This window comes from Macadamia integrifolia, chromosome 7 (assembly GCF_013358625.1).
Source record: "Macadamia integrifolia cultivar HAES 741 chromosome 7, SCU_Mint_v3, whole genome shotgun sequence".
NCBI classification, from domain to species: domain Eukaryota; kingdom Viridiplantae; phylum Streptophyta; class Magnoliopsida; order Proteales; family Proteaceae; genus Macadamia; species Macadamia integrifolia.
The window spans coordinates 8,534,300-8,552,848 of record NC_056563.1 but is presented as its reverse complement, the minus strand read 5'-3'; the positions used below and the strand labels follow the sequence as shown (position 1 = coordinate 8,552,848).

The window sequence follows — 18,549 nt, the reverse complement described above, 5'->3', positions numbered from 1 at the left end:
CGAATACAATCTTTTGATGTTGCCTAGAGCTGCTATGTGTACTACTGACAATTCTCACTATTGCACAAGCTTACTCACATAAAATGCATTGCTGCCCAGAGCTGTCTCTGGACCCCTACACTGCAATCACGGTCTCACGCATGCACAGTTGTATGCACATCCACATTGCACCACCAAATGGCCAGGCCTAGCAAATGCACACCTATCCTACAGCCAACTATTCCAATACAAAAAGCACATGCACAACCACAACACAGAAAATGCTTCAACAAGTTGCCTACATGCACTGAATAATGCCCATTGTCGGGCTCAACATCTACTCAAATACTAATTTTGACTGTACCCATAGCCAAAGGAATACATTCCCAGTTTCGACCCTTAATATACAAAGGCTAGCTCTTCACCCCAATTTTTTCTAGAATTTATCTGAGGCTGCAACCACGGTAAATAGGCTTAGGTAGTGGTAGCTATTAAGGAACACACTGTCCCCGTGTCCAACACCCACTTGACACCAAATACAAAATTAGGGTTCGACTTATAACAATATCCTACAATGAAATCCCATATATCATAGGTCTATGGCAGTATAGCCTAGCTAAGCATAAATACATGTATTCAGAGAATATATGATAAATAAGGGGTGGAGGATGCTTCCAACCCTTGTCTAAGATACCGGAGATGTTTGGTGATGTCCGAAGATATCCTGTAAATGCCTCGTGTTCACTAGAACATCCAACAACTATTGCAACCCAAACTTGACAATTTCTCAAACACCCTTGCAGTGAGTGTGTATTGTAGACACTCTCTCTCTCTCTCTCTCTCTCTCTCTCTCCTTCTCCTTTCTCTTTTATTGTCTTTTCTATCTTTTATTTTATCTTACCTGTAGAAGCTCCAAGATGCACAGCAATGGCACTACCCCTTCAAATAAGCTCAATATCACCAACACAAAAAGAGAAATGGAGTTGGGAATGCTTCAAGACACCATACAAGGCTCTCTCATATTTTTCTCCTTCTTTTCTTTCTTTTCTTTCTTTTCCTGCTTTGTAGAAGCTCAGAAAACCGTAACAATGTAACACACGCTCCTTTTTTCTCTCTTTTGCTTCTTTCTTCTACCTCCTCTTTTATCTCTTTTCTAGGCTACAAAGACTATTGCTTTCAATAGAGCAGAATATAAATACACAACCACGACCTTCCACCTCCATTAAAGGAGCTTATAAACACTTCTCTTGAAGTTAAAATACCATTTGATGCAACCAACAAAAGGGGGGGAGGGGGGCTTCTGCTCCAATTTCAGCAGTTTTTTTTTTTTTCTTTCAGCACCACGTCTTCTCTTGCTACAGGAGGGTACAGCTCGTAAATAGAGTACATTGCAAGTTGAATCACTCAAATCAGCCATGTGATTAAATAGATATTGCAATTTTAAATTTGCCCAGTAATAGGCCTCAAAATTGATCTCGGACTTCCTTTCCTACACATTCAAAGCACCATAAATCTGACCTAATCTTGGCCTTCCAATTTGAATCCCAAAACAAATGAATTAAATCCAAGCCCTTAAAGGCATTCAGATGTGTCAGCGGAAAAATCGGACTAGCATTAAACAATAGCCTTGGACGAAATGTATCTAACGATCAACACCTCATTTCAAACAGGTACTTGACACCTTTCGGTTAGCCATTGGCTGAAAAAGGTATCTCCATCCTCAGCCACTCAATTAAAGGGAAGATGGGACGGATGAGTCTCCTCATGGAATCATAAAAATTATCAGTAATTCTTATGTGCATTAAAGTTTGGAATGATAAATTGCTTCTCGGCACACTCAAAGACTTACACGCGACCAATCAATTCATCTGTGGCCTGTAGGAGCATTTAATACGCCTTCAAAACGTGCCCTACACTATTGAAATTCAACCGTACAATAGAAATTAGACCCTCCAGATTCCAATCCTACTATTCATCTCATATACTCGCTCTTCTACCACCTCATCAGACGGGGCCTGCAACTCCTTGAAACACGTGTGACACCATACTTGGGCATTTCATCGAACACTTGTGCCATATTGAAGTCATTGCACGAATCTGATTATAACTTCTTCATATGAACTCTGTAATGAAACAAGTTGTGTTCGCTCAATACTCGGAGAACTACAACTCTCCAGAACAACTCAACTTCAGAATCATCCATGTAAAATGACCAAATTGCCCTTGAACTTTCTATAGGCCATAACTTCCTCATTTTAGCTCCGATTTGAGCGCCATTTGTGGCCACGTGTTTGTGACAATGAGTACTACTAATATAACCTCTCCAAAAAAGCAAAATCCTTACTGTTTTTCACAAGGAACCAAAACAATAACTCGGATAGTCTAAAATTTCAGGTGCCAAAATGGGAACCGCTATAACTTCGTCGTTCAAACTCAAAATTGCACGATTCCAGTTGCGTTTTGAAGAAGACTCGATGAACTACAATACTCATCCATAAACCGAAACCCATATCAGCTGATAGACCCTCCGAAAAATCCGATGAAGCCATTGCCAGTGGAAACATGTGCATCTCATCACACACTGTGGGCCCACTAACAAACATCACCATCATAACTCTAAAAATTGTCCAAGGACCCTCATCATATATCTACCTCAACCTTGTCATATTGCCATGTCAAGGACCTGCCATTTCTGATACTCTCAACTGATACCATCTCTAATATTTTTGCATTTCTAACACTCTCAGTTGATGCTCTACCATCTCCGATACTCTATGATCCCTAATACTCTCAGTTGATACTCTGAACCACTGCCACATCACTCTGTCAGTGCCAGATGTACTGCTCTGCTGACTCAGAATGTACTGTGTTGACAACAACGAAAACACCATGTGCACTGTGTGTACAATAGTATGGTTGGCTTACCCAATATGGTGCTGAAAAAGGGACAGAATAGTGACAGGCTTGTACTGGTACCCTTAAGAAACGGGGTGCCAAAGAAAAAGAACCAGAGTTTGTTAGAGATTGCCAAGACACTGTTGTATGAGATGAATGTCTAATAAACCTTCTGGTAGAACTCATTACAGTTGCCTTCCAAATGAACCACATCGCCAGTCAAGTCCTAAACTTTGGACTCCCGTGGCTCTTTTATTCCCTCTTTCACTGGGTTTACTATCCTCCTTTTCCATGGGGTGTGTGAACTTCAGTGTTAAATTTTCTACTACAGTACTAATGGAACTGGGCTTCTCAATCTCTGTACCCATTTCACAATATTGTGATACTAAAGCATCACCATTGTAAGTTATCCCTTTCAATATGATAAAATAAAACATATCGAGTTTGGTTGGCACTTGATATTTAAAATAAAAGAAGAAGAAGAAGCAGGGTGGCCTAATTTAGATGCCATATATCCAGAAATTTAAATTGCTGATATCCTACTGTGGGTCTCAATGAGCGTCCTGTTTCATGATATAGAGACCAAGCTGGTATGTTTGGAATTCATGTACCAACTTGAGGGAATGAATCATTACATGCTTAAGTGTAAGTGTAAGTGTAATGAATTATTACATGCTTAAGTGTAAGTGTAAGTAGTATTGTCATTTCTCCATCTGAAGGTTACGACTGTCATGGAATGGAAACAACTACACATACTAAAATCCAGATGTATTAAAAAAATGCATAACATCCTATTTTCTTCACATTTTCTTTGTTCCTAATCTCATGTTCATAGCAATGGGGCCACCATTATGAATCATATGAAATCACCAAATTCAGTGAGATTTTGTTATAATACTACGTGCGGAGGCAATTATCAACTTCTCACCATTGGATTAAGTACAATCCTCATATTTGGCTGAATGCATTTCCAAAGTACTCGAAGAAGTGGAGAAAGCTTCTGGCCTAACGGACTTAATGGATCAACTACAGCATCAATATGAATACTTGAATTTTCACTACCCAAAACAACAGCACTGCAAAACAAAAGATTGTAAGCAAGCAAAATTATCTAGAGACATTTATACACCCCAGAATGTCCTTGGGGCAAAAATTAAGGAGAAAGGCTCTACAATCAAGCACTATTATCTAAGAAGAATGGAATTGAAGCAAACAATGCCACACAACATATCATGCAGTTCAATTAAAGATCCTAAAATCTTAGGCAGGAACATAATATCACAGAAACTTAAAGAGAAAGAACTCATGCTAATCCAACTGCTTAAGGAGTTAAAGGCCATAAAACACGAGGTTATAAACCAAGGTTATAAAAGACATGGTCTCGTGAGATGGGGTCCAAATTTCAACCTCATCTCACCTATCTCAACCTCCTCTCGCCTCTTTGCACCTACAAAACATAAAATCAGTTGGAGAATCCTATATTTCGCGACATCATCACCTCAAGTTGTTGAACATCGCTCCAACGGCTCCAATTGTTGCAGATCTACACACTTCCAAGGCTGAAAAGGGTAAACCACCTTCCAAAAACCATTTTTTTGCAAATAATAACATACATACATGTTTGTTAGGGATGGTTTTTTTTTATATGTTAGACACCGGAGGCTGATCTACAACCTCGCGGTGTCGAATATATCTTTTCTTTTGTTTATAAATAATTATTTAATTTTTCTAGTTTAAAAAATACATTTTCCATCAACATAAAATTGAAAACATTATGGTTAATATAGCTTTGATGGAACTCTCTTATATAAATGTTAATCACCATTGGCCAATCTACGGCTCCACTTGCAAATTTTCTCCAGCCAGTAAATAATTATTTTAATTTTCAAAAAACATGATAAATAGTTTAATAATTCAAAAAAGAGGCAAAAATAGGGAAAAATATTTTCTTTACATTTGGAAAATAAAGAAAAATTTTTGAAATTACTTTTAAAGTGTTTTGAAGTGTACATGATGCTTATTATGTTATATCATATTTGATTTTGTTGTATTAGGTCATTATATTATTTACAATATTTTTAAGTAAGAAAAAATATAAGTAGCTACCTTATATTTTTAATGGTCTCATATGATGTGTCTAAGTTAATAATTACTTATTTTTTCTATGTATCAGTATTAGGGTGATATATAATGGCCGGCTAGGAGGCAACGAAGAGGGTGGGAGAAGAGGGAGAGAAGGTAAGAAACGTGATAGTGGAGAGATTGCATGGAAACACAAAGTACCGATTGATGCTGATAGGCAGTTTGCCAGGGTCCTAGGCAACTGTCGCCATATTGCACTTAATGTCGCTTTATATTTTTGGACATATTTATGCCAGATATCATTTAAGTAAATGATTTCATTTACTTAAGATATTACTCATAAAGAAGCAAATACCCCCTCTTTGATTCTATTAATAATAGTCTAAAAAACAAATTTCAAAAGGATAAAAATTCAATCCCCCTGTCCAAGAACAAAAACTGAATTTTTTTTCTAGGAGCAATTTTCAACTTTCAAATGCTGGTGCTTTTCTTAGTTCTGAAAATTTTATAAATCTTATCATGGTAAAGCATCGCTAAAAACCAAAAGTCCGGTAAAATAACCTTTTGTTTTGATGTCTTTAAGAGTATTTTCAATCATGCGATTTTAACAGTATTCGCGCACTTTAAAATAAGTTTGATCATTACATAATTTTATCATTACAACTCAGATTTAAGTAATTTAAGTAATCACAAACTTGTTGAAAAGTTGTTTTTGTGCTATGCCTAAATATTGATTTTGACCAGTAAAACTTATTATAGAATGATAACATTTATCTAAATATTGATTTTTTATGACTTAATGTTGATCTTTGATAAGTTGACGTGGCTTAATGTTGATCTTTGATGACTTTATGTGGCTTAATGTTGACTTTTTATGATACAAGGTATATATAGCATAGTAAATAATGTTAGAAAAGAGTGAAAATAAAAAACAACACTTAGTCTCCTTGTTTGCCTTAAGGCAGGTGCCTTTTCGCCTAAGCGCTTAGGCAGTCCTCCACCACCTTAGTTCACCTTGGCGCCTTGACAACTATAAGTGCAACTACTGTCACATGAACATTATGGGTGGTGGGGCCACAAGATTTAAACACAAATGGTTGAAAATTGTTCAGATGTGGCTACATGCACTAAAGTACCTGATCAAATTGCTAGGGCCATAGCTGAAGACATGAAGGGAGGTAATAAGAGGAAAGCGGCCAAGGAGAAGGCGAGGATAGAATTTGAGGAGGCACTTCATGCTCCCCAACGTCATTATGATGATGACAGTGATGACCTTGCATATATGCCTAATGATATACAAAAAGATGAAGAGGCTAGAACTTGGGTTGGGTGGGTACAAGCGTTGAGCAGAGGCACTCATCGTGAGGAGGAGGATGACGCAAAGATACTAGAGGAGAAGCGGGTCCATCTAGAGCAAGTGGTGGTGGATCTTTACGGCCTGGGTTGCCATTTAGGAGAACATAGAGTACAAGGGCTGCCCACATCCACGTCCATCTCCAGTAGTACCACCACGAGTGAACCCCATACCACAGCAGAATACTGGTAGATTCAGGAAAAAAGGCGGCTTGCAAAGTAAGATAATGGGGATGTGGACTAATATGAAGGCTTATGTTGGGGAGGTTGTGTCTAAGTGGATGTTATTTCATAGTATTCCAACAAACACCAATACAGGTCCCTATTACAAGTCGATGCTTGATACGGTTGCTGAAGCTAGACCAGGGATAAAGGGGTCCACTGCATAGGAGGTGATGAATGTGTATTTGCCAAATCAAAATAAAGAGTTGAAATAGTACACAGATGAGCTAAGGATATTATGGGAGAGCTATGGGGTCACCATGATGCATGATGGTTGGGTAGGGCCAACGAGAAGTCCATCATCAACTTTATGGTTTATTGTGATGGATGGTTATTTTTTTTAAATCCGTTGATGCGTCTAAAGAAACAAAGGATGAGAAATACATCTAAACATTATTGAAGGAGGTAGTGCAAGAGGTTGGGATAGAAAACGTTCTTCAAATTGTGACGGATAACGGAAGCAACTACAGAAAGGCCAGTCAAAATATGATGAACAACAGCAAAAGCCAACTCTTTTGGACTCCTTGTGCATAACACTACATTGATTTGATGTTGAAAGACATGGGGAAGCTCAAAATTGTGCAAAGTGTGATTGAGAGAACGAGGCAAGTGAGCACATTTGTATATAATAATGGGTTTTCATTGAACCTACTAAGGGAGAAGTGCGAGGGGAACTTGGTCAAGCCCAGTCTCACAAAATTAGCCACCAACTATGTTGCATATAAGAGTTTTGAGTCGAAAGAAAGTCGGTCTTAGATCCATGTTTGCCTCTGAGGAGTGGTCTGGGTGGAGGGAATCAGGATCTACTGGTGGTAGGGCAGCACAAGCAACAACTTCATCAGATGAGTTTTGGAAACAATTGGGTAAAGTGGTGAAAATCTTGTCACCTATTGTTGGTGTATTGAAGATGGTGGATCCTGCTTCTAAGCCCACCATGCGAAGCTTGTATGTTGTTGCGGAAATGATAAGACAACATACATATGTTGCAGACGTGGCAACAAGAAATTTGTAATATAGTATAAGATCATTAGGAGTGCCAACTAAAGCATTCATTGCTTATGGCTGGTAAGATATATACATTACAATCTTTTATATTTAGATTACCTTATTAATTGAGTACTGATAATAATCTTTATGTCAATTTTCAGCATATTATTTAAACCCCATGTATCAGTATAGCCATAGGCTTGTGTTGAGTCCGAACCTTTTTGAAGCAATGGGGCAAATGGTTGCCAAGTTGCATCCAAGGCCCAGTCACAAGCCAAAGCCAAAGCCAATACTGAGGTGAGTTTTGTAGTACAATAGCAATCTAAAAAGTAAAAAGTAATTACAATTTAGAAGAGGTTGGTTATTGACTATTTTCAAATGGTTATAGACAAAAGAATTCATTGATGCACCAGGGAGTTTTGGAGCCCCCGCCGCAATCGCGGGTCATATGAATATTGATGTTAGTATGCATGGTTCAAGATCTCAGCGAGATCTAAGTTCTCTTTTTCTGAAAATAGCAAGATGATACTATAGGTGAGCTGAGAAATGTGCAAGATCTCAACCAAGATCTCGCTACTAAACTCGGAATCGGTTCAGTTTCAGTTCAAACTTGGTCCAACCAAGGCATATAAAGCAACGTTTTGACCCAAATGAAGAGAGATCTCGCTGGTTTCGACTCTTAGAGCTATATTTTGGGAGAAACACCATAAAGCTGTGGATTTGGTGTTTCTTCTTGGAGATCTTCCTTGCTACCATCATTGAAGCAAAGATCTTCAATCTTGGTGGTGACTTTTCTTCTTAAGAACCCTTTAAGGTAAAAATTTCTTTCCAAACCCATATTTTTCATAGAAACATCAACAAATCTTGCCTCTTGTCACTGATTATTTTATATGTGATGCTACTAAGTGTGATCTATAGATTCATGGAAGAAAATATATTTTTATATTTTTTTAAATGAATTTTTTTTCTGTTTAAATAAATGTTTTTCTTGCAAAAATAAAATTGAAAAAATATGATTTATATATGATGTTTGGTACTCAATTTTTTATATGTTACTCACCAAAGACTGTCTACAGCCTCATGGTGTCCATTTTTTTTCAGTTAATAAATTAATTAATATATTTTTTGAAATATATAATATATATTAAATAACTACAAAGAAAAAAAACAAAAAAATATGTTTTGTATGGAAAATTACTTTAATGTAGTGTAAATTTTGTTAGTGTATTTTGAAATGAAGATGGTGTCTTAGTTTCACTCTACTATACTTTATTAATAACTATGATATTATTATTAATAAAAAATATGATTTAAAATTAAGAAAAAATTATAAAATGTATGGGATTAATATGTAATAGCTATATGGTATTGAATAACTCTTAATCCATGCATTATTTAATATAGTGTTGATGTTGAATAGTTACTAATTCATGCACAGACTTTTATATAGGGTACAAAGTCAAAGTACCATTTTGAGTTTGATTTTTAAAAAACTGATGTTTCCATCGTGTTTACAATGCCTAAAAAAGGGGTAAATACATAGTTTCAATGGCTACAAAAGCCATATGCCCACCGAGATCAACCAGCGAGATGAATGCAAAAAAAAATACAAGGTCTCGGCGAATCTCACCAGATCTCTCTCTTTTTTTTTCTTTTTTTTTTTGGGAGATGGGTGGCGAGAGCAAGATCTTAAACCTTGCTAGTATGCAATCCAAATTTCAATATGATACTTACACAAGTATTAAATATTTTGAAATTAAAATAATCTTACTATAAATCTGTAATGCAGCTGAATGGTGGGTGTTGTATGGGGGTTCAGCACTAGAATTGAGGAAGATTGCCATCAAAGTACTGTCACAGACTTGTTCTGCATCCGGTTGTGAGCGAATCTGGAGTACATTTTCACTCACCCACTCGAAAAAGTGGAATTTATTAGGTTTAGATTGTCTCCTCTAGTGGACGGGGTGGACAGAGGCGAGCGGTTGGTGGATCAGCCTAAAGGTAGGCCGGACCCATATGTAGCGCAAGAGATGGAGGTTAATGTTGAGTACATGGCTACAAATGGTAGGATACATTCACAGGCCCCCCGACCATTCAACCCCGCACTTGGTAGGGATTATTCATAGGAAGATGATGATTGGTCCACTTCCTCAGGTGATTGTACTCAGATTCACACATCATCGCTCACTAGGTAGTTATGTGAGTGGTGATGATGGTGATGGTGAAGGTGATAGTGATTGGGAAGGTGACGGTGATGGTGGAAATGATGGTGGTGATGGTGATGGTGACGGTGACGGAGGTGTGAGTGGCGATAGATTTGAAAGAGTTCGAGACAAGTATGAATAGGCCTAGCCGGAGTAGGTGCGATTCACTGGGGAGAGCCAGTTTTGATCATGACATACAAGATATGGATCACGGTGCACATCAAGCCAATGGGCAGAGGAGTGTAGGCTACATTAGAGGGCCTCGTCGCCACTACCATGGAAATGAGTAGAGAGATTGTATGGGCATTGGTAGTCTGTCTACATCTATTAGTGGAATGAGTTTGAGTAGAGGGGATAGTCATCCTCACAGTCAGGCTCACAGCAGAGGGAGTGGGCACCATCATTTACTAGAGATAGCACTTGGTCAGAGTATAGTATTGGTGGTCATTATGGACCTTATGGTCAATTCATTGGGATGGGGCATACATCTGGTTCATCCATTCCTCGTATTGATTACGACGGCCAGACACATGGTGGTGGCTTTGTGGATAACTTATTCTCCTACCCAACCCAACAGTACATGCTATTGGAAGCATCAGGTCACAATGGCTCAATGGCGGGTTCTTCTTCATACTATGTTGGTGACACATACACTAAGATAGGTTACCTTTAGTAATGTAAGATTGAATTCCTTGTCGGCAATAATGTAAGATTGGTTCGCAATTGATCCAATCCCAGGTAGGATCTTTAGTAAATTCAATAAAAGTAAGATAGTATGACATAGCATGAACAAAACAGAAATAAGAGAATGAAAGGAAGAATGGGGTAAGGGAATAGGTTAGGTCGAGTATCTCACTCTTCCCTAGGGCATCTCATCCAAACTGTCTCTCACAGCACTGCATCTCACAGTTTTCCAGCACAAAGAACATAAAGTCATACTTCTGTAGTGAACCAAAAAATAGGATGTACACAAAAAATAAGGAAAAAAACACTGTTTGGGGGGTCGAAATCTTAGTTTCCAACAAACCAGATCAGCTTCATCGCATTATGGGTATCCGAGACAGTATGGGTATATGCCGGTGGACCATCCCTCAAGAGCACTAGTTCATTTGGATATGGTATTGGTTATAGACAGTATAGTGAATCTTCTTCCTCATTCGAACAAGAGGGTTCTATAGGTGGTGCGTCATCTTTTGTTGACAGTATGTCAGTATCTTTGGGTATCATCCCAACCTTCTATGCCATACCCACAACCTATGATTGTGACTAACCCATTCCCTACGTTGGGATACCTAGCTAATTTTGATGATGAATCTTATAGAAGAGCGGTGAGAGACTACGAAGACAATTGGGCCCAGGACATGTCATGGGATGCATATGTCTCTCATTCAGAGGAGCGGCTACAGCATCTACAATGGTCCACAACTCGTGGGATGGAACCGCCTAGACACTCTACTTGGAATTGAGTCATTACTTTCGAGTGTTGAGTAATTGAGTCACTACTGTTGAGTATTGATAAATAATTGTTGATGATGTAATATTTTTATTTATTTTAGATCATTTGGATTAAGTCTTATGTTTTGATGTAGATTGTAGAATATATATAGTCATTATGTGGTATAGTTTCAGAATTTAAGTCAACAAGTCAACATAATGATTATCGAACCTTTGGTTCACCACATAAGTAAGACTTTGTGTTTTTTTTATGAAACTAATGATGTGAATGTGTTAGAAATGTTTACAATAGGATATATACAAAAAATAGACAAAAAAAACACTGTTTGGTGGTCGAAACCTAAGTTTCCACCATACCGTGAAAAATTCCTCAGTATCCTCAAAATTTCCCAGGTTTCGACTAAAATTTCAGTCCCCCCATGGGTCGAAACCCGATACTATGAACCTTGACTATGTAAACTCTAGTACTCTAATATTAGTTAATTAATCAATAGTATGTTTTGATCATGGCATGGATGTATTATTTACTTATTTTACTATCATACTATGCCTTGTTGACTTGTTCTAGTAATATTTCATAAAATCTCCAGCCAAGGTTAGACGGAAACTGCCAAACAAGGGTGAAAACTCTAAAACACCACTATGTTTCATTTTTTTGCAAGTTTAAATTCCAAAAAAATGTTTATATACCTAAAAACAACCTCTCCACCAAGTTTCAGGTCATAATATGGCCGTTTTACCACCGAAACAAGTAATCTAGAAGAGAGAAAAAAATACACTCAACTCACAGAAATCTCAGTATTATGGTGGTTTTGAGACCACCGAAACACTGAAACGAAACGAGTTTTGGATCCTTGTTTGTCCAGTAACCTAAATCAGATTGAATCAACAAATGGGTCCATACTCGAGCTGGTTCAAGACACATACTTCTGATTTCTCAGTTGTCACTGTGTCAACAAATTTGGTTGATCAGATTTCATCAACATCTGGTCGAGGAGATGCCCATTGACTGATTCTACAGTTAATGATGCTTATGTTATTGTTGCTATGATCTATGATGATTGATGAGTTCCTTTAAAGTGGCGAGACTGATGTAGCACCAAAAACCATAGAAGTTGCAGTAAATTAGATATTATATTTTTGCCCTTTTCTTCAAGGTTAATTTTAGAAGTCCAAAACTTGTCCATTTTACATGGCTTCGTTATCATTTGAAAGTCGTAGAGTTACCTCTCAAAAGAGATAAAAGTCATGTGATTTCGAGTTGTATCAAGAAAGTTGTGACCAATTCAATGTAGGGGTGTCAGTGTGTGACGGGATTTCTATTTTTGGTTATTTAGTTATTTTAAATTTTTTTATTAAGGTTACATCAGTCTTTAGAAATTGGGATAATTAGGGTTATTGAGTCTCTATAGACACATCATATCAGAGACTGCTATTCACACTCTGTTGAAATTAATTTATATTTTGGCTGTTTATTGTCTTTATTGTTTAAAAGCAGCAGATTAAAAACCTCAATCTGACTCAACTAACATGACTCATCTTAAAAGGACCAGGGCTAGACTCAAATCGATTATTAAACCATGTAGCTATTATAAAAATAAAATAAAAAAAGATGTGCTTAAATTTCTTGTGACAACCCAACAACAACACAAAGCTGTAAAAGAAAAACAATTAATGCCAGAGTCTGGCCAATACATCTACTTGTGGCAAGGAAGAAACAATTTTGACTTTCAAGAAAGACACACATAATACACAGTTAAAACAAAACTACAACATTTTTTTTTTTGGGATAACTACCACAAGATTTTAAGATATAATTAAAAAATTAAAATCAGAATCAAACCTTAACTGAAAAAGCAAACTCAAGGAAGAAGAAGAGGACAAATGAGCATACTCATCCGATTATTCATAAGCTTGCCCTGAAAAGCTAATAAAGTATAGTTCGCACCTGTACTCTGAATTTAAGACTTCAAAACGGGCACTTTCGGAACCTCGCTCCCGGAGAGCCATGGAAGAAGAAACAAACATGATCAGATCACTAATGTATTGGCTGCAATTAAAAATTACAGAGATTATAAGAAATATCCTCTAAGTCGTCAAAATTGATGATAAAAATAAATAAATAAATAAATAAAACATTTTTTCCCTAACTCAGATCCATGTAGCCGATCCCATTTAGTTGGGATAAGGCTGAGCTGTGTTGTTGCTGTATCATCTAAGTTGTCAAAATAGATCAAAAACAAATTAAAAAGTGCTCTCCAGATAAAAACCATCAAAGACCACCCTAGAAGAGTGGAAAAATAGTACACCATTGAACCAATGAAGAGAGTGTGTGTAAGAATGCAGTTCATAAGAGAAGCATTACTGACAAACTGCTCTTTGCAGATTGCCAGGCTCCCATTCCAGGTTGAATTGATTTTCCTGTTTCCATGATTTTTGGGAGAAGGATTGGTGTTTGGTAACAGTGCTCCGATATCGATTCCGGAACAGAAAAAGATCAGAATCAGCATTTGGTATGCACCTGACAGACTTCTTTGAACCTACAGTGATCAATGCTTGTTTAGAAGCTTGGATCTTGGAAACAGACAAGTGATATTTTGGGCTTGAACTCAAGCTTCTTCACCTCTTCTTTGATATCTTCAAGCTTCCAAAAGAACAATTTACGGTGGTTCTGTATGGGTTGAATAGGGGTTATGGAACTTTGACTTGTGCTCATTGCTGGAGGCTCTTCGATCTTTATGGCAGCAGATGAATTCTTTTGAGCTCTGTTTAACCCCCCATGAACTTAGCATGAGCAGTCCCTTGATGCCTTTCAATGATTTTCAAAATCTTTTCCACCTTCTCAATGCGAAGTGCTTCCAATTTGGATGTCAGACAACTGATCTCCAATTCAATCTCCTTGATCTCAGTGTTGATGTTGCTGTCATCACTGGCAGCTTCATTTTTCAGTCTTAGAGGGGGTTTTAGTTGGGGAAGGAAGAAGAATACCCTGTTTGAAGAGGAGCTTCAATGGCTTCCCTTCTGATCTTCCAGTGGCATCATTTTGTTGAAGGTGCTTGAAGGGTGTCAAAGATTTCAAAGAAACATTTTGCAGAAATCAGTAGCCAACCCCATTAAGTTTGAATAAGGCTGAGTTTGTTGGTGTATTTTGCGGAAATCAAGACTGCGATTTTCTTTGCTGGAACCAGATTCTTATGATTCTGAACAACAGATGGAGATGGATTGTAGGAAAAGTCACGAAGCATTCATGGCAGCTGATTCATCTTTATCTCCACTGTCGATGCTGGCATTATTCCATATCTGAAGGTCTGGGGCATTAATGGTGTCTGGATATTGGATAATATAACACTATGTGAAAAGGTAGCGAACATGATATCAGAGCAGGGCTGTAGTGTTCGACTCCTGGGAAGTGTATCAGAAGAGTTTTCCTGACGCACGAAGGAAATGGGGCATGAGCTCCAGTGCAAGGACCATGAGATCTTGGCAGCACGTGTAGGGGAGTGTTGATGTATACATTTACGCGGCCCTTCCCTAACAGTTCGAGCCTTAAGGTGAATCAATAGCAAACAAACCTGATTTGCAGTCGCTATGTACCCACCAAGCAAATAAATTCAATTACAAGGAAACAGTGGCAATTTTGCAAATAAAATGAATCTTGAAGGGTATTTAGGTCTATGAATAAAGGAAGGTAAGATAAGATATAAGAATTATTGGTCGAGGGCAATTTTGGCATTAATATAAAATAGGGATAGAACTAGGAATTGAGGATAAAGAGGGATATTTCAGAAAGAAGAATAATGGTGTTAAAATAAAATTCAACACATATCATCTTCAACCTCCAAATGATAAACCAGGGAGGAAAATAGGACGAGCAAGGAGGGTGGAGCAAGGACCTGTTAAGCGATAGATGGAGCTAAACCAAAGAAAAACCATATAAAGGTAGCCCGTCTATACGTCTTCAGCATATAGAGGCTTAGCTTTTCAAAGTAACCACAAAGGTTCATCTTGTCCAATAACTTCTGATCTAATTCCACAACCTGAAGTGAGTATTTGCTCTTCCACTCTCGGTGAACCGACTCCCATCCCAATCCCTTTTTTGAGCTACTAGGAGCTCTTGGCACGCATATAGGTTGTGCGTGCCTTACTCAAATAGAGGCCTTTATTTATATTGGGACATGGCTCCCAACCCAAAGTCCTCTTGATCACAGTTACCGGTCACCCAAATTAAAAAGGGAGCAATTGATATCAACTGCTGAGTTTTTCCGGTGGACAACTCCAAAGCGGGTCTGATTTGGGCTAAGGTTCTTAGGAATCATGCACTGTATTAACTCCAAGCTCTGCACGCAAAATCAAGCTAAGGCGTGTATTCAAAATACCTAAACTCAAATTGAAAGGCTAGGGTCAAAAGAGATTGATCCAAGACACTATGACTGCAACTACCAAACCAGAACAAAGGAGAATAAAGTCCAGATACCAGGAGCAGGTAGAATGTTAAGTGAAAGGAAGAAGATAACAAAAGACAAAGAACAATAAAAGAATTAATGAGAATTGACCTGAGGCATAGGCTTGAGGAGAACTACCAGAGAGAGACACATCAGGTAGAATAGCAAGATGGTTCCCAATGAGAAAACCGGCAACCATAAAACTTTATTCAAAAACTCCAACCGTATCTCTTGGTGAGTGTTTACATATAAAAGGGAACAAAAACAAATTGGTGACCTAGAGGAATTTGGAGCTGTGTTATCATTGTCGGCGACTATACTGGTCATACTGATGATGTGGCAGTGGACACTGGTGAGTTGGCAGAGCAGGAATGGTCAGACAGTGACTAGACACGGTTTCAATTGCACATGACTATGTGGCAATGTTACAAAGGCATCTGGGCATGGAGGACAAACGTTCACAGTTTCTGAGGGCCTTATGTCTTTTGGCAAAGGGCCAAAGCAGCAAATAAAGGCCCGTATAGTAAAAGTTGTGAAATCATAGGTTCATGCAATAGTAGCGTGTTTTGAGCCATTTTTTTAAGGTCTACTGGCAGAACTGGGCAGAGGGATCTTGATAAGAAGCGTAGTTCTTCGAGTCACCTTTCCAATGCCACTGGAATCACGACGTTTCAATGTCATACGAAGGAGTTATTTCGATTTCCGTGCATTCACAGAGAAAAGGAGCTAAATGGGAGATTGGGAAAATTTGGAGCAATTTGATGTGCTCTCCACCAATTTTTCCTGACAATTGAAGTGTACATAGCATAGTTTTTAAGGCGCTGCTAAGGCGTTGGCGCTGATGCGGTCTAGAGATGGTAAGGCAGTGCTCCGCCTTATGTGAAGTGGCACATTATGGGTTTTTTTTTTTTTTTTAAACACATTTTAAAATTACTTGATGAAGATTCCAAATATAGATTTTTTATTGGTAGGTGTATGGTTTTGTTAACACTTGAGATGTATGGGATTAGCTTTACTCCATCAAAAATAACCAAAACAAACAAAACAAAAACAAGATTCACAACCAGGGTTTGGATTTTGTCAAGGGTTTTAAGAAAGGGCTTTGAGAAGGAATCAAGGAACAAGGAAAAACCATTGATCCAGGCCACCATTTTGCTCCGGCAATGGTGAGCTTCATTCTTCTTTGACGGGAGTAGAAATATAGTGGATGACCTTAGGACTTAGGCACTCATTTTGGCATCATAGAGATAAGTATAATAAATACTTGTATTTTTTATGTCTTATTTTCTTTATATTTATAATTTTGTTTCATAATTATGTATTTATATTATATGTTAATATGTTATGATGATTAATGATTGATGATTGATGATTGATGAAGATGAAAGTTTATTCACTTTATTGATTTGTTTTCTTGATGAATATCTTACATTGGTATGAATATGAACATTTAATATTTATTTAACATATGAGTAATAGGATTCAACTAGAATTTGAGCAAAATAAATTGGTTTTATAAAAAAAATTACACAGGAACGCTTTAGTCGATAAGGCGGCGCTTTATGCTCGCCTTATCACTAAGGCACTCTGAAAGACCCTCAAACGCCTCCGTCGCCTTACCGCCTTAAAAACTATGCTCACACTATTATTAAAGGGTTATAATCCCTTATGGCTGCATTTCTTTGGAAAGGATTGGACTTTAGTAAGTTTCTTTGCCCTACCAACTGGGTAGTGGTCTGTCTATCCAAGGATGGAGGAGGGAGGCCTTGGTTTGAGGCGCATCAAAGAGGTTAATAAAGGCTATACAACAAGCATTCTTTGGCTAGTTTGGACTATTGTGACCAAGAAGAAAAGCATTTGGGTTGATTGTTTTTTCTCGGGCTTGCTTTTTTTGAATCTATCTGGATGGCCCCGACCTCATCAGATGCATCTTGGGTATGGTGTAAGATCTTGTCCCTTTGATACATTGCCCTCAGGGCTTTTACCACTCAGATTGTTGATGGCTTTTCCACCTCTCTTTGGCTGGACCATTGGCATCACCTGGGTATTCTTCTTGACTCTGTCGGTGCAAGAGCCATTTATTGTTTGGGTTTTACAAAGCATTTCAAAGTGGCTGGCATTATTAGATTTGGTTCCTGGCACCCTCCAGTATCTTCCTCTCCTTAGCTTGAAATCATTTGGAATACCTTGCCTCCAATTGGATCTAGTAATCATGGTTTAGGTGACAAAATCCTTTGGGCGCCTATTGCATCAAAATTTTTCTCCTCCAAAGCGGCTTAGGATTTTGTTAGATCCAAAGGTCTACTATACCCTTGGTGGAAACTTATTTGGTTCAAGTATCATACCCCTCGTCACTGTTTCACAGTTTGGTGTGCCTTCAACAAATTCCTTCCTACACAGGCCTTCCTCATTCATCACCAAATCCCTTTTGTTGCCTTTGCTAGAATGAAGCAGAAGATCTTGATCATCTATTTTTTGCTTGCTCCATCTCCTCCTCTACTTGGAAAGTGGGTCCTTGCAAAATGTTGGCCAAGGCAAAGAATAATTCTCCCCTTCAAGAGAGAATGGGTATGGGGTGATATGACTTATGGGGCTCTTTTGTTTGTGATGTTGTGGGCAAACTCGCCTTTAGTGCTACTATCAATTGGATGTGGATGCAACGCAATCTTAGGAAATGGAACTCTAACCCAAACCTTTTCGTCAGATTTGGGACTCCATCGATATTAAATCCAAGCTCTCTAGTGTAGCTTCCTCTTGTACTGTCTCCCCTAAGGAACATGCATATTGTTGTTTCCTGGGGTCTCCCTTTTTGTTGTTTGGATCCCCTCCTTTGGGCTGATCTTTTTTTGTTTTCCCCCCCTCTTTGGGGTGCTGTATTTTTTTTCTTCTTTGGTATTGAATTTTTTATTCACCCCCACCCCCCACAAAAA

The 18,549-nt window shown here is 38.1% G+C and overlaps 1 protein-coding gene across 1 annotated transcript in view; it reads right to left on the bottom strand.

Moving 5' to 3' along the window:
• Positions 1–18,549, bottom strand: part of LOC122084299 (UDP-glucose:glycoprotein glucosyltransferase) — a 95,549-nt gene that overhangs the window by 21,745 nt on the left and 55,255 nt on the right. Inside the window, exons 23-24 of the mRNA XM_042652429.1 lie at positions 13,126–13,227; positions 3,803–3,950 (exon numbers count right to left, since the gene is read on the bottom strand). Coding sequence (XP_042508363.1) covers positions 3,803–3,950; positions 13,126–13,227 — 250 coding nt within the window. The remainder of the gene's footprint in view (positions 1–3,802; positions 3,951–13,125; positions 13,228–18,549) is intronic.